This window comes from Rana temporaria, chromosome 1 (assembly GCF_905171775.1).
Source record: "Rana temporaria chromosome 1, aRanTem1.1, whole genome shotgun sequence".
NCBI lineage: Eukaryota > Metazoa > Chordata > Amphibia > Anura > Ranidae > Rana > Rana temporaria.
This window is the reverse complement of record NC_053489.1, coordinates 429,447,786-429,461,976: the sequence shown is the minus strand read 5'-3', so window position 1 is coordinate 429,461,976 and position 14,191 is coordinate 429,447,786. Positions and strand designations below refer to the sequence as shown.

At 49.7% G+C, this 14,191-nt stretch overlaps 1 protein-coding gene across 2 annotated transcripts in view; it reads right to left on the bottom strand.

Annotated features, from left to right (window-relative positions):
• Positions 1 to 3,092, bottom strand: part of LOC120915141 (low-density lipoprotein receptor-related protein 1-like) — a 103,958-nt gene extending 100,866 nt beyond the window's left edge. For both annotated transcript variants that reach the window (XM_040325410.1, XM_040325417.1), the window contains exon 1: positions 2,948 to 3,092. In XM_040325410.1, the coding sequence (XP_040181344.1) occupies positions 2,948 to 3,017 (70 nt within the window). In that variant the 5' untranslated portion in view covers positions 3,018 to 3,092. The remainder of the gene's footprint in view (positions 1 to 2,947) is intronic.
• Between the last annotated feature and the right edge of the window lie 11,099 nt (positions 3,093 to 14,191).

The following is a 14,191-nucleotide window of genomic DNA, read 5'->3' as shown; positions in this document are numbered from 1 at the left end:
TTTTCCTTAACACCCCATGCACTTGGGATTTTGGCAACAGAACTCCCAAAATGGTTTTCTATGAACATATAGTAAAATGTTAGCTATATTATATATAATATTATAAGCTTTGAAGCAGCACACAGAATACATTAAATAGGAAATGCCATGGAGGGGGGGGGGGGGGGGTTATACCAAGTGCTTAATTGCATTTCTAAAGGTGGTCAGAGCACTTCGCAACATGGGCCACATAGATACCACAATTGCTTGCATCAGGCTTTGAAGGCGGAGTTCACCTCTGGAACAGGTTACATATTACAACCATTTAGGGTGTAATATGTTCCAACTTCACTCATCACCTTACAGTGCACACACCCCCCCCCCCCCTCGTGACAGCAGGTGGGGTTCCTCTCCCCTAGAACATTCAGAATTGGTGCAACTGCGCAAGGCAATTTCGAATGAAATCCTGTCCGTCACAGCTGCAGACAGACTTAGAGGTTGATTTAATAAAAGCAAATATACTGTGCACTGCAGGATCTGAGGAGGGGGGGGGGGGGAATCTCTGAAATGAGGAAGTTCCTCTTATTTCCATCATCCAATCTGCAAGCAAAAATGCAGTTTATTTTCCATGCATGTTCCCTTTTCAGGACTAGATCATTTATCTTTAGTAAGCCCATGCTCACATTGGAGCGATTTGGCACAACGCTGCACCGATTCCCAAAAGTAGTTTCTGTACTACTTTTACCGTCTTCGGGGTGCAATTTCCATATACATCTGTGCATGAACACACACACACACACACACACAGGTCTGAAGTCGCCCATGAAGTCGGACAGAACTTGTACGATTTCATTCCTGCGGTCAGCGTGAACCTGGGCTTCATCAACCCTGCATTTCTCAATTGACTGCAAGGGCATTGATGAGCGCGTGAGTGAGAAACTTATATAGCGCAACACATGCAAACTGAATCGCTCCTGGGTGCTTGGCATTCATTCTCTGGGCCCTCAGAAGAGATGGTTTTGATCCTTCTCCTACCGTATGCTGGTTGGGAGCGCGTTCCATAGTTTGGGTCCTTGGACAGCAACCTCATAATCTAGACGCTTTACCCTCGTTCACACTGAATGTGGGTTTGGAATCGTGCGAGTTCAGCTGAAGTCGCACGATTTCAAACCCACATTTCAGTGTGAGTTTGGGGGGGGGGGGGGGGAATTAGAAAGACATCTGTGCAGCTTCATGCACAGATGTCTATTGCGGATGTAGCACCTGGTTACTTTCCAGAACCGGCGCTATGTGAAATTTAGAGGGGGTCAGAGAGTTAGTTAACGCTGACCAGTTTGATTTGTTCAAATTTGGGTCTCTGTCTCAGCCTTGGCTGTGCTGTGGGTCCGTTCTGTTTCTGGGGTGCTGATCTCACCCCAGGTCGGCAGGTGGCAAATGGCCTTCTGGGCCGGGGTTGCACGTGCATTGCAAGGATCCTGGCTTCGGGACCACGTTGGCCCGAAGCAATTGATCTGCTGCTTGGGGACTCAGTAATCGACTGGGTCCCACCTAAGAAGGTCCTGGGTCGTCCAGTTGGAGGAGGCCGTATGGTGGAGAGTCTGCCTTAGGAGTACCAAGAGAGGCTGGTGTTCCGATAGGGGCCTGACCATCCATTGGGGACCAGGGGAACCGGACACTGAGGCTGAATGTTGGCCGCCTGTCAGTCGGTACCCAAATTCAAAACTACCTGAAGGAGATCCAGGTGCCAAGTCAGGATGATCTCCGCGGTTCATTTATTAGGAGGGTCCATGGCAGAGACTTTTTCCTAAGGTTCGACTGACATTTTGGCTGCCAGGCTGGTGAGAGGCCTGTCCAGGTGCGCTATACCCACTCTGGCTAGAGTGGTGGAAGACATTACACGTGGGAGCAGGACTGTTTCCCTATTACTGCCATCTGGATCTGACATCTTCATTTCTACTAAACCTCTACTCTTCACCAAGTTTTTACCCGGCTGGGTAATAAAGAGCACAGAAAAAGACACCTGTTGTCGACATTCCGTTACAACTTTTACCAAACACTGCAGAAACACGAGGTAAGCTGCCCAAAACAAACCAGCAGCTCCTTTGGGGGTAGTGACACACACAAAATCATGCCGATGTGAAGGGGGGCTTCCTTGCTTACAAATGTACAAGCATAAAAGCTAGAGCACATGTCTGCAGAAGCCCGACAATGCTGCCATGAGCCTCCGATCACAGGTGCAATGTGTGGCAGTATCCTTTAGAAAAATAAATGCACACACAAAAAAAAAAAAAAAAAAAAGCTCATGGAGTCCATTACTTGTAGAATTCAATGAACTCCAAGTAGTCCCCCCCCCCCTTCACTCTGCAGGTAGTTCTGATTAGCCAAGACCCTTCACTCTTGTAGGCTAAACACACACACACACACACACACTTTCGTGCATTAACATTTTGACTAAGGGTTAACACTGTTAATGTGCAGTTCACCACAATAAAGCACAGCAGATCATATATTACAAAGCACATAAAAAAAAAAAAGGCATGAACGCTAGCCAAGTTACAGAGCACTCTATATGGAGCATTCAATGCATTCCCTGACAGCAGGTCTATGTTCATTTCCAGAAAGATGCCACAAGTATAAATAGGTAAATCCTTGCAATATAGGCAATTATAGATAAAGCCATGCATTCTTAGCCACATTTACAGATGCTTTACTGTATACAGCCATGGTTGTGAGAAGCATTTGTATACAGAAACCTGGCAATCAGTATAATATATATATATATATATATATATATATATATATATATATATATATATATATATATATATATATATCACACCTGTGCAAAGATAGTCTGTTAATCTATTAACTTTCTTCTAGGCTTCCGTTCCATGAAGATCACAAAAGTTTAAGCACACAAAATTAGAGAACTTACAAAACCACAATAAAATATGACATTCTTGCTTACCTGCTACCAAAGTTCCTAAGACAGCAGAGACTAGAAACGCTAAAAGCAACCTCCCACCTATCCACCTCATTTTTCCTCCTCCAGACACTGCTGCTGGAAGAAGGCTAGGACATTGATGGGAAGGGGGCTGTAGCTTTCTCTAGCTCACACTACCCTTATTTATCTAATTGGTTGTTGCTGGCCATTCACAATTCCATCATGTTTTTCACCACCTGAAGGATGTTACCACCCACTTAAACAATGCATTGACATTTTAAAAAATTTGCATGCCGGGACTTAAAAAAATAAAACAACACCTAAATTGTATGCATTGGCTGGAGTGTATTTTCTGCATCTAATCAAAATGTTGTTTCTTTAATGACAAACAATGCTGATTTTGTAAGTTTAAAAAAATGGCTGAGGCTGGGTTCACACTATTGTCAATTGGATGCAACTTCTCTGCATCCAAATCGCACTGGCAAGAGATTGTGACCAGCTCTCTATGGATCCGGTTCACATATATCCGATTCGGCTCTGGTGCGAATTTGCACAGGAGCCCTGTGCGTCTTTTGGTGCATTTCAGGGAATAGATCTGCCCCACCCGCCCCAAAGTACATGTTGATGGGGACAACAGCCTCTTCTCCACCAACCTGAGCTGTTGTGAGGGTTTGTGGGCGGTTGCTTATTGGAATCTGGAAGCCAACTTGTTAAAGGGGGCCCTTAGATCACGCCATCCCTACCCATTCACCCAAAAAGTGTTAAGACGCCATCCCTACCCATACACCCAAAGAGTTTTTGATAATTTCTTTATTAAAAAAACAATGTCCCCAATGTGGATCCATCGTCAGTCAGGACACTGCTGCCACCGCCAACCTGAAAAAAAAAAAACTCTGCTTGCCACAAATGGAATGCTCCTGCGGTTTGCACACCCTGCCATGTGAAAATTTTAAATAGCTATGGGGCAAGGCCAGCTGGCAACGTCACCTGATGTCACAAGGGGGGCGGTGCCACAGGTGACGTCGCCAGCTGTTCCTGCCTCATAGCTATTTAAGAAATTTCACACGGCGGGGCAGTGTGTTGCGTTTGATATAAATATATGTCTGTTTTATGATTTTATTCTCAGACTTTACTGTAGATGGAACAATCTGTTTAGTAGTTGGTCTTAGAAACAGAAATCAGGTTACTTTGGAGTGTTTGAGTGGACTTCTCAAGCAAATGCTGTTAGATACATTGGGAACAATGAACTATTGTTCCCATTTCAGTAGACAGTTAGATGTTTTTATTGTCTCTGTAACGACAGTAAAGAAGTCTGTAACATAAAAATGCCATCTAGAGGACGAATTAGAGAATGCTTCTCCCATTAAAGTGGAAGTCCAATCAAAAATTAAAAATGTTCTATTAATTATATGTAAAATATCTTTGTGTAGCGCCTGGCTATTTTCAGAGCCGGTGCTATTGTAAATTTAGGGGAAGTTCATAGAGGTAGTTGGCTCTGAACCTGTTATTTGGTTATATTTGGGGCCTCTACTCCAGCTTTTCTGTACTGTGTGCTATCCTTTTGTCTGGGGACCCCCGTCACCCCCGGACAGCAGGTGGCAGCAGTATCTCCCCTCAGCAGCCTATCAGGAGGTTGGGCCGCCTTGCTGTGCATGCTGGGGAGGGGTATTTAAGGGGCAGACGCCATTGGTTTGGGGTCGCTGTGTTCCCGCCCTTGAGCTGGGCAGTTGTCCCACCACCCCTGTGTGTGGCCCTCCTGGCCGGGGTGTGTGCGTGTGTGTTCCTGGCTCCGGGACCACGTTGGTCCGGAGCACATTCATCTGTTTGATGGATCCAGTGAGTGGACTGGATCCCTAATTTGCCAGATGGTCCTGGGCTGTCCGTCCAATTGGAGGAAGCCGTCTGATGAGGAACCTGTCCGGGGAATACCGAGCACGAGGCCGGTGTTTCAGGAGAGGCCTGTCCATTCGTCAGAGGACAACTTTGGTTCTGAGAGGCTAGACGCAGGTCGCCTATCAGTTGCTGATTTAACCAAAGCTATGTGAAGGAGAACCGGTGCCGAATCCAGTCAAGCAGGATTTTGGAACGAAAATTGTCTCCAATCTTCAGGTGGGTCTGTGGCAGACACAGAGTGACACTCTGGCTGCCAGGCTGGTGAGAGAGGCCTGTCCAGATGCACTATACCCACTCTGGCTAGAGTGGCGAAGTAAAGTTGTCGTAGGAAGCAGGACTGTTTCCATACCCAGTTACACCTGAATTTGCAGTCTTCTACTTTCCTATCCCTTCACCTTTCCACTGTTTATCGTTTTTACCCGAGTGGGTAGTAAAAGCACAGAAAAGACACCTGTCGTGTGGACATTGACTTTACTACAGCTCTCATCCAGTACCCTAGACGGCGGAGATACAGAGGTAACGTGCCACCCAATTCAAACCAGCAGCTCCTTCGGGGGTAGTGCTACATTTATCTTTAACATTATTAATTTTCTGTATAGCGGTTTGTGTCGCTTAGAAAGTCTAATCAAAGCCAGACAATCAGCTTTTTCCTGTTCTTCAGGAAAACCTTACTTCCTTATTTCTGAATTGTCTTGAAATACATGGGGTCCTCTCACTTCCTGAAAACGTTGTCCTTCTCTTCTACATGCCCCACCCCCATCCCTCCTCTCCTTCTCAGATCTCCTCCTGTCTTCATAACCTCATTTTGGATAGCAGTTTCTCCAGAGAGAGAGAGGGGGTAGGAGGGCAAGCTTTGGAAGTATGTTCTGTTTGTTAGAAACTGTAATATTGATTACAATGCAACATGCTGCGGATTTTCTACATTGTACAACATGTGGTTGTTTCTGCATGGCACTGTGTGCATGGTGCGGCACTGTGTGCATGGTGTGATGGCACTGTGTGCATGATGTGACAGCACTGTGTGCATGATGTGGCACTGTGATGGCACTGTGTACATGGTGTGATGGCACTGGGTGCATGGTGGGGTACTGTAATGAATGAATGAATGAATGAATGACTTGTATAGCGCAACTCATGCGAACTGAATCACCTCTGGGCGCTTTTTTCAGCCAGTAATGGGCACTGTGTGCATGGTGTGGCTCTGTGATTGCACTGTGTGCATGGTGGGGTACTGTAATGGGCACTGTGTGCATGGTGTGATGGCACTGTGTGTATGGTGTGGCACTGTGTGTATGGTGTGTAACTGTGTGCATAGTGTGGCACTGTAATGGGAACTGTGTGCATGGTGTGGCACTATGATGGCACTGTGTGCTTGGTGTGGCACTGTGATAGGTACTGTGTGCATGGTGTGGCACACATCCAGCTGAGGGAGCCAGAGGCGTTGCCAGGGGGGTGCAGGGGGTGCGGGTCGCACTGGGTGACACCCACTAGAGGGGTGACACCAACCCAGATTTAAAAAAAAAAAAGCTGACATGTGCGATGAGCGCCGCGGAATCGGAGCGCCGAGCGCCGGGGGGTTGCGGGGTGACACCGCAGCATCATCCATCCCCTCCTATCACAGCCATGGGCTGTTAGCGGTGCTCAGCAGTCGGCACACAGGCACAGCCCCCTCCTCTCTATTTGTGTGTACAGAGGGGGAGGGGCCGAGGGGACCTTCTGTCCATGTGCCGTGGCGCTGCCTGCGATGATCTGAATGGGAAGGGGGGGTGTTTGCACCTGGGGGGATTTCACTGAAGGGGGGTGTTTGCACTGAGGGGGGGTTGTACTAAGGGGGTGTTTGCACTGAGGGGGTTTTCACTAAGGGGGGTTTGCACTGGGGGTTGTACTAAGGGGGGGGTTTGCACTGGGGGTGTTTGCACTGGGGGGTTGCACCGAGGGGGTTTGCACTGAGGGGGGGGGATTTGCACTGAGGGGGGGTTGCACAAAGGGGGGGGAGTCTGCACTGAGGGGGTGTTTGCACTGAAGGGGGTCTGTGTAACATGCAGGGGTCCAGAGGTGCAGGTGGCTGTGTAATGTAAAAGGGGTGCAGTGATGCAGGGTGCTGTGTAATGTAAAAGGGTCCAGAGGTGCAGGGGGCTATGAGATGTAAAGGGGGCCAGTGATGCAGGGTGCTGTGTAATGTAAAGGGGTCCAGTGATGCAGGGTGCTGTGTAATGTAAAGGGGTCCAGAGGTGCAGGGTGCTGTGTAATGTAAAAGGGTCCAGAGGTGCAGTGTGCTGTGTAGTGTAAAGGGGTGCAGAGGGCTGTGTAGTGTAAAAGGGTCCAGAGGTGCAGGGGGCTGTGTGATGTAAAGGGGTGCAGAGGTGCAGGCGGCTGTGTAATGTAAAAGGGGTGCAGTGATGCAGGGTGCTGTGTAATGTAAAATGGTCCAGAGATGCAGGGTGCTATGAGATGTAAAGGGGTCCAGTGATGCAGGGTGCTGTGTAATGTAAAGGGGTCCAGAGGTGCAGGGTGCTGTGTAATGTAAAGGGGTCCAGAGGTGCAGGGGGCTATGTGATGTAAAGGGGTCCAGTGGTGCAGGGGCTGTGTAATGTAAAAAGGTGCAGAGTGCTGTGTAATGTAAAGGGGCCCAGAGGTGCAGGGTGCTGTGTAATGTAAAAGGGTCCAGAGGTGAAGGGGGCTTTGAGATGTAAAGGGATCCAGTGATGCAGGGGGCTATGAGATGTAAAGGGGTCCAGTGATGCAGGGTACTGTGTAATGTAAAGAGGTCCAGAGGTGCAGGGTGCTGTGTAATGTAAAGGGGTCCAGTGATGCAGGGTGCTGTGTAATGTAAAGGGGTCCAGAGGTGCAGGGGGCTATGTGATGTAAAGGGGTCCAGTGGTGCAGGGGGCTGTGTAATGTAAAAGGGTCCAGAGGTGCAGGGGGCTATGAGATGTAAAGGGGTCCAGTGATGCAGGGTGCTGTGTAATGTAAAGGGGTCCAGTGATGCAGGGTACTGTGTAATTTTAAAGGGGTCCAGTGATGCAGGGGGCTGTGTAATGTAAAGGGGTCCAGTGATGCAGGGGGCTGTGTAATGTAAAGGGGTCCAGAGGTGCAGGGTGCTGTGCAATGTAAAGTGGTCCAGAGGTGCAGTTGTGGAGAGGGGTACACAGTAGTAACAAAAAGATATTGAAGGATGCAGAGGTATGCACAGTGTGGTGTTTTTACATTTTAACGTGTGGGGGGGGGGGTGCCAGATATTGGATCCGCCCCGGGTGCCAAATGCTCTAGGTACGCCCCTGGCCTATAGGCTCCTGAGATGTGAATTCCGGTTCTGGAGAAAGAGAGGTGGGGGAGGGGACAAAGAAAAATGGAGAGAAAGAAGAAGGGATAGAACGAACAAGAAAGATGGATAGGGAGAGAGAGAAAAGGGGAAGAAAGGAGAACAGAGAGCAAACAGTAGGGTAAAAAATATTTGAAAAATGTTATTGGGGGGGGGGACACCATATTTTACCGCACCAGGTGACACCAACCCTAGTGACGCCACTGGAGGGAGCTACATGTGAGTAATAAGGCTCTGTTTACACTAGTGCAACTTGTCATGTGACTTTGGACACATAAAGTCGTATATGAAAAGTCAGTCAATTTATTTCAATGGTAAACGTTTCCATCAATGCGACTTTAAAAAGGTACCTGCACTACTTTGATGCGATTTTGATCCAGAGTGTAAAGTTGGATCAAAGCTGCACTCAAAGTTGCACTCTAAATTGCACAGCTTTGGAGTCACACTAGTTAAAACATAGCCTGAGGCTAGAGTGCAACTTGTGAGTGTGACTTTGATGCGACTTTGTGTACAGCTTTGATCCAACTTCACGCTCTCTGGATTAAAGTTGCATCAAAGCATTGCAGGTACCTTTTCAAAGTCGTTGATTTTCAAAGTCATATAGGTGGGAATGGGTACCACACACCCTGCCACACCCCTTAAAATCAATTGGCTGTGACTTATCATGCGACTTTGGACATGTTTCCACTATTGCAACCACAAAGTTGCACTGTTTAGAGTGCGACTTTGAGTATAGCTTTGATCTAACTTTACACTCACTGGATCAAAGTTGCATCAAAAGCCGTATTAAAGTAGTGTAGGTACATTTTCAAAGTCGCTGATTTTCAAAGTCACAAAAATGGGAATGGGTGCCATTGAAATCAATGGGCTGTGACTTGTCATGCGACTTTGTGTCCAAAGTCGCATGCCCAGTTGCACTAGTGGAAACAGAGCCTTAGTGTGATTGCCTGTACATGGATCACAGTAGACTGTGAGCTGAGACCCCAGGGCACTTCCAGCTACACTGACAGACCCCCGTGTCCAGCTATACTGTATATGTGCCCTGCACCTACCCCCTGTTTCCTGTGTGGATGGGGCTTTTTATTTCTTAATTTTGTCATGAATTAAGATGTACAATGAGAGAACACTGGGCGGGAACCTATGATCAGCTCCTTCCATCCTGTATATGCCCACTGACTACACAGGAATAGTGCTTCTCCCTGGAAGTGATGTCACTAGCTTTCAGGAACCATGCCCACTGGCTGATTTTAGGCTCAGAAGGAAGTAGAATTGAAGTCATGTGATGGCAATGGATACTGCAAAATAAAGGTAGAAAGGTTATTTTTTCATTTTGAGACATAAGGCTGAACTTAGCTCAGATTAATGATTGCAGGGGAGAATTTAAGTGTTAAGCTTTACTTACACTTTAACACCAAGGAATGTCTGTACCAGCCAGAAAAATATATCTGAAGACGCTTTTGCCTGATCTTCAGCAACTGCTTATAGAAGCCTGTGTCCTCGTTGTCAAGGAGATCATCATGAACACACAGTAACCTGAGTTAAGTAACTTTAAGCTTTTTTACTACTGTTTACGGACCTAATTTTTTGCTTATTTGCTTGGCTAGGGATGAGCCGAACCCCCCCCCCCCAGTTCAGTATGCAGCAGAACATGCAAACAGGCAATAAATTTGTTCGAACATGGTTAAAGACTATGGGCCATATTCTGAGTATAGTTACGATGGAGTATCTCAGGATACTCCATCGTATCTCTCTTTTTTGACCCGCGTATCTATGCGAGTGATTCTTAGAATCATTTTCGCATAGATACGCTTAAGATCCGACATGTGTAAGTCACTTACACTGTCGGATTTAAATGTAATTACCCAGCCGGCCGCTAGGTGGCGTTTACGTTCGGGTCTCATTTGTTTATGCAAATGAGCCTGATACGCCGATTCCCGAACAAATTTGCGTTGCGTAACCGTCGCTAACGTCGTTTGTGTAAGCGTAAGGTTACCCCTGCTATATGAGGGGTAACCTTAAGCCAGTCCCACGTACGCCATGTTAAGTATGGCGTCGGGTCCGCGTCGTCTTTTCCCGTCGGGTACGTCATTTCCCTAAGGCCTTGTACTCACGGCAGGACATGTCCGATGAAAACGGTCTGCAGACCGTTTCCATCGGACATGTCTGGCCGGGGACTGCCCAGGGACTTCTGTTAGATGGCTATACACACCATCGAACAGAAGTCCGCGCGTAAACAATACGCGGGGCGTGTCCGCGGTGTCGCCGCGTCAATGACGCGGTGTCGCCGCGACAATGACGCGGCGACGTGGGTGGCCCGCCTTTAAAATGCTTCCCCGCATGCGTCGAAGTCAGGGACAGGGACAGGGACAGGGACAACTGACCCATGTGCCCTGTTTTGCTCATGTCCTTAACTTGGTGGTGCAGCGGTTCTTGGGCAGGTACCCGGGCTTACAGGATGTCCCCAAGCAGGCTAGGAAAGTCTGTGTGCATTTCTGACGGTCATATAATACCAGTGCTCAGCTGGCAGACCTCCAAAAGGAATACAACCTGCCCAAGAACCACCTAATCTGTGACATGCCCACCAGGTGGAACTCTACGTTGGCCATGCTGCAGCGGCTGCATACGCAGCAGAGGGCCATCAATGAGTATCTGTGCCAATATGGCAGCAGGACAGGGTCAGGGGAGCTTGTTTTTTTTCCCACGCCAGTGGGCCATGATCAGGGATGCATGCACTGTCCTGTCACCATTTGAGGAGGCCACGAGGATGGTCAGCAGTGACAGTGCATACATCAGTGACACTGTCCCTGTTATTCACCTGTTGGAGCACACGCTGCATGGAATAATGGACAGGGCCCTTGAGGCAGAACAGAGGGAGGAAGAGGAGGACTTCCTTACCTCTCAAGGCCCCCTTTATCCAGACAGTGTTCCTGCTTGCCCGCCTATCACACAGAAAGAAGAGGAGGAGGAGGATGTCGTCCTCAGTGACCCACAGAACATTTTTGGTTCTGGGCACCGCCACCAGTGGCTAAGGCCCAATTTTTCTGCCCCTGGGGCGTGTAATTACAATTTTTGAGGCAATACTTTGCAGCGGGCTCATTCCTGCACTCCAACTAGAGTATCTGTGAGGCCTCGTACACACGACAGAGTTTCTCGGCAGAATTCACCGAGAAACTCGGTCAAACCCGGATTCTGCCGAGAAACTCTGTCGTCTGTACACTTTTGGCCCGATGGAGCCGCCGAGGAACTCGTCGAGAAAATAGAGAACATGTTCTCTATTTTCTCGTTGTTCTATGGGAGAAGGCGGCCCGCCGAGCTCCTCGGCGGCTTCATCTCTGAACTCGACGAGGAACTCGACGTGTTTGGCACGTCGAGTTCCTCGGCCGTGTGTACGGGGCCTGAGGGGTTGGAGTGTTGTGGCACCAGCACCACCACACCCGACAATTAATTACAACCCCGAGTAGTTTTAAATTACTTTTTTTCCTTCAGAAATGATATTTTGTGCAGGGACAGTTCTAAGCACGGGAAACATGTGCTACTTTACAGGCACGAAATTTAAAGGAATATTTCACTTTTATTGTTTCACTTTAAGCATTATTAAAATCACTGCTCCCAAAAGAATGTCTGTTTTAAAACTTTTTTTTTGCATTGATACATGTCCCCTGGGGCAGAGCCCGGGTCCCCAAACACTTTTTTGACAATAACTTGCATATTAACCTTTAAAATTAACACTTTTGATTTCTCCCATTAACTTTTCAAGGGTGTTCCGCGGCTTCTACTGTTTACATATTTATTATTGCAGTGCGCCAGTTCACACGCTCAATCAACGATTTATCCGGTGCACCAATTAAAGGAGTTCTCTGACCTAAAACTTTTAACCCCCGCTGTGCCCGGGCTGTAAAACTATACAAAATAAACTTTCACTTACCTGCCTACGATCCCCCGTTGTTCCGATATCGCCGTCCCGTTCTCCGGTCCCGGTCTCTTCCGCTTCCTGTGTGTCGGTGACTCATAGTGCGCTCAGCCTATCAGCGGCCGCGACGGGACATTGCTGCGGCCGCTGATAGGCTGAGCGCACTATGAGTCACCGACACACAGGAAGCGGAAGAGACCGGGACCGCAGAACGGGACGGCGATATCGGAACAACGGGGGATCGTAGGCAGGTAAGTGAAAGTTTATTTTGTATAGTTTTACAGCCCGGGCACAGCGGGGGTTAAAAGTTTTAGGTCAGAGAACTCCTTTAAGGTATGAACCAGCGCAGCGCATTGTTCTTAGTAAATCAGCCCCACTGTGTACACCGCCTGCACTGTATTAGAGACTTTACTACGGCCGCACTGTATTGTGTACTGTGTACACCACCAGAAGTGTAGTATAAACTGTACACACTGTATTAGATACTGTGTACACCACCAGAAAAGTAGTATAAACTATGCTACAGCTGCACTGTATTGTGTACTGTGTACACCACCAGAAAAGTAGTATAAACTATACTACAGCTGCACAGACAAGTATGGAGCCGTAGTGAAGCGTAGGTGGAGTACAGCATGACAGGGTGTAGGGAACTGGCAGTGGGGGAAGAGGTTAAAGGAGTGGGGGTGGTCAGTAGAGTAGGAATCGTAGGGATTGGAGGATACAGCGAAGGGGAGGAGTTGGCTGATTTTGTGTGGAGAGAGGAGGAGGGGACAGCAGCAGTCGGTGAGAGGAAGCCGGAGAGGAAAGTCATCAGCTCCCAAGCGCTATTCCGACGGTACGTGCGGCCTGGTTAGTCAGTGAGGGAACATGAGTGAGGTAGCTAGTTTAATGGAGCAGCTGAGGGCTGTGGCGGAGACTCATGGAGCGGACTGGCTCCAGAGCCAGATTACCGCGTCTCTGCGGGGGGTGCAGCAGGGCCCTCCCACCACGCGGCCTGCATCCACGCGCTCGCGGCGGTCTATTCCGCCGGAGCGCTTTAGCCCGGACAATACCCCCAGATCACAGAGGAGGGTGAGGAGCCCCAGTCGGTCCCCGTCGGGCCCCCCCGCGAAGCAGGCCCAGGCATCCGGTTCACGAGCGGGGGGGGGGAGGGCGCAGGGCGCACCACGCGGCGAGTCCCGGGGTTCCAGGCCTTCTTCCCCTATAGTAGTGCGGGCGCAGATTCACTCGGCTGCCCCCACTGGCGATGCTCCGGTCGGGGGGGCGGCCCGACGCGGGAAGGATCCTCCTGCAGGCGCCGGCCTAGCGCGAACTACAGGCGGCGGCCTAGCACGTGGCGAGGCCTCCACTAGCGGTGGGGGGGGAGCGGCAACTACTCATTCGCGCCAGTCGGGAGGTCCCGCCTCCAGGTCTCGGCAGGGGCCTGGGAGGGTTGACCGGAGTGAGGATGGTGCTCAGGCTGCGTCGGCGGTGCTGAGGGATGAGCTTATCGAGGAGTTCAGCAGCGATGGAGAGGAGAGCCCTCGGGGGGGGGTCGCCCCCGCCCCTCTCACTACGCCAGCTGTGTCCAGAGGTCGAAGTGGAGGAGGAGAGGAGCGTCGGCGGCCACACGGGCAGGCGGCGGTGCTATCCAGCAGCAGTGAGGAGGGGGAGCTGACGGAGGACCCCCTGGAGGACGGGAGAGCAGCGGGACTTTCGGCTGGAGGACCGTCACGGCCGCGCCGACCTGGTAAGACCAAGTCTCAACTTTCTAGGGGGGGAGGAGGGCCGGGGGGGTCACAGGAGATTAGTGGGGGGGTGGCGGTGCTTAATCACACGGGGGAAGGGGGGGTCTGGGATGCATTGCGGGAGCTGCTACGTAGGTTAGACGGGAGTGCCCCCCAGGTTCCAGCCCCGGTTAGTCCATGGGTCCCTCCCGTACAGGTGGGTCTCCCCACGGGGTCAGCACCCCTTTTGCAGGCAGCGCAGGTACCAGTGGTTACCCCCCCCACGCAGGCAGCACCCACAACAGGAGTGGCAGGGACGCAGACAGAGAAGGACAGCGAGGGATCTGCGGCGACGAAAAAAGACAAGGACAAGGATAAGGACGTCGAAAAAGTTCGTTTGGACGACGCGGCAAGGGGGGAAATTTACATATGTTTTG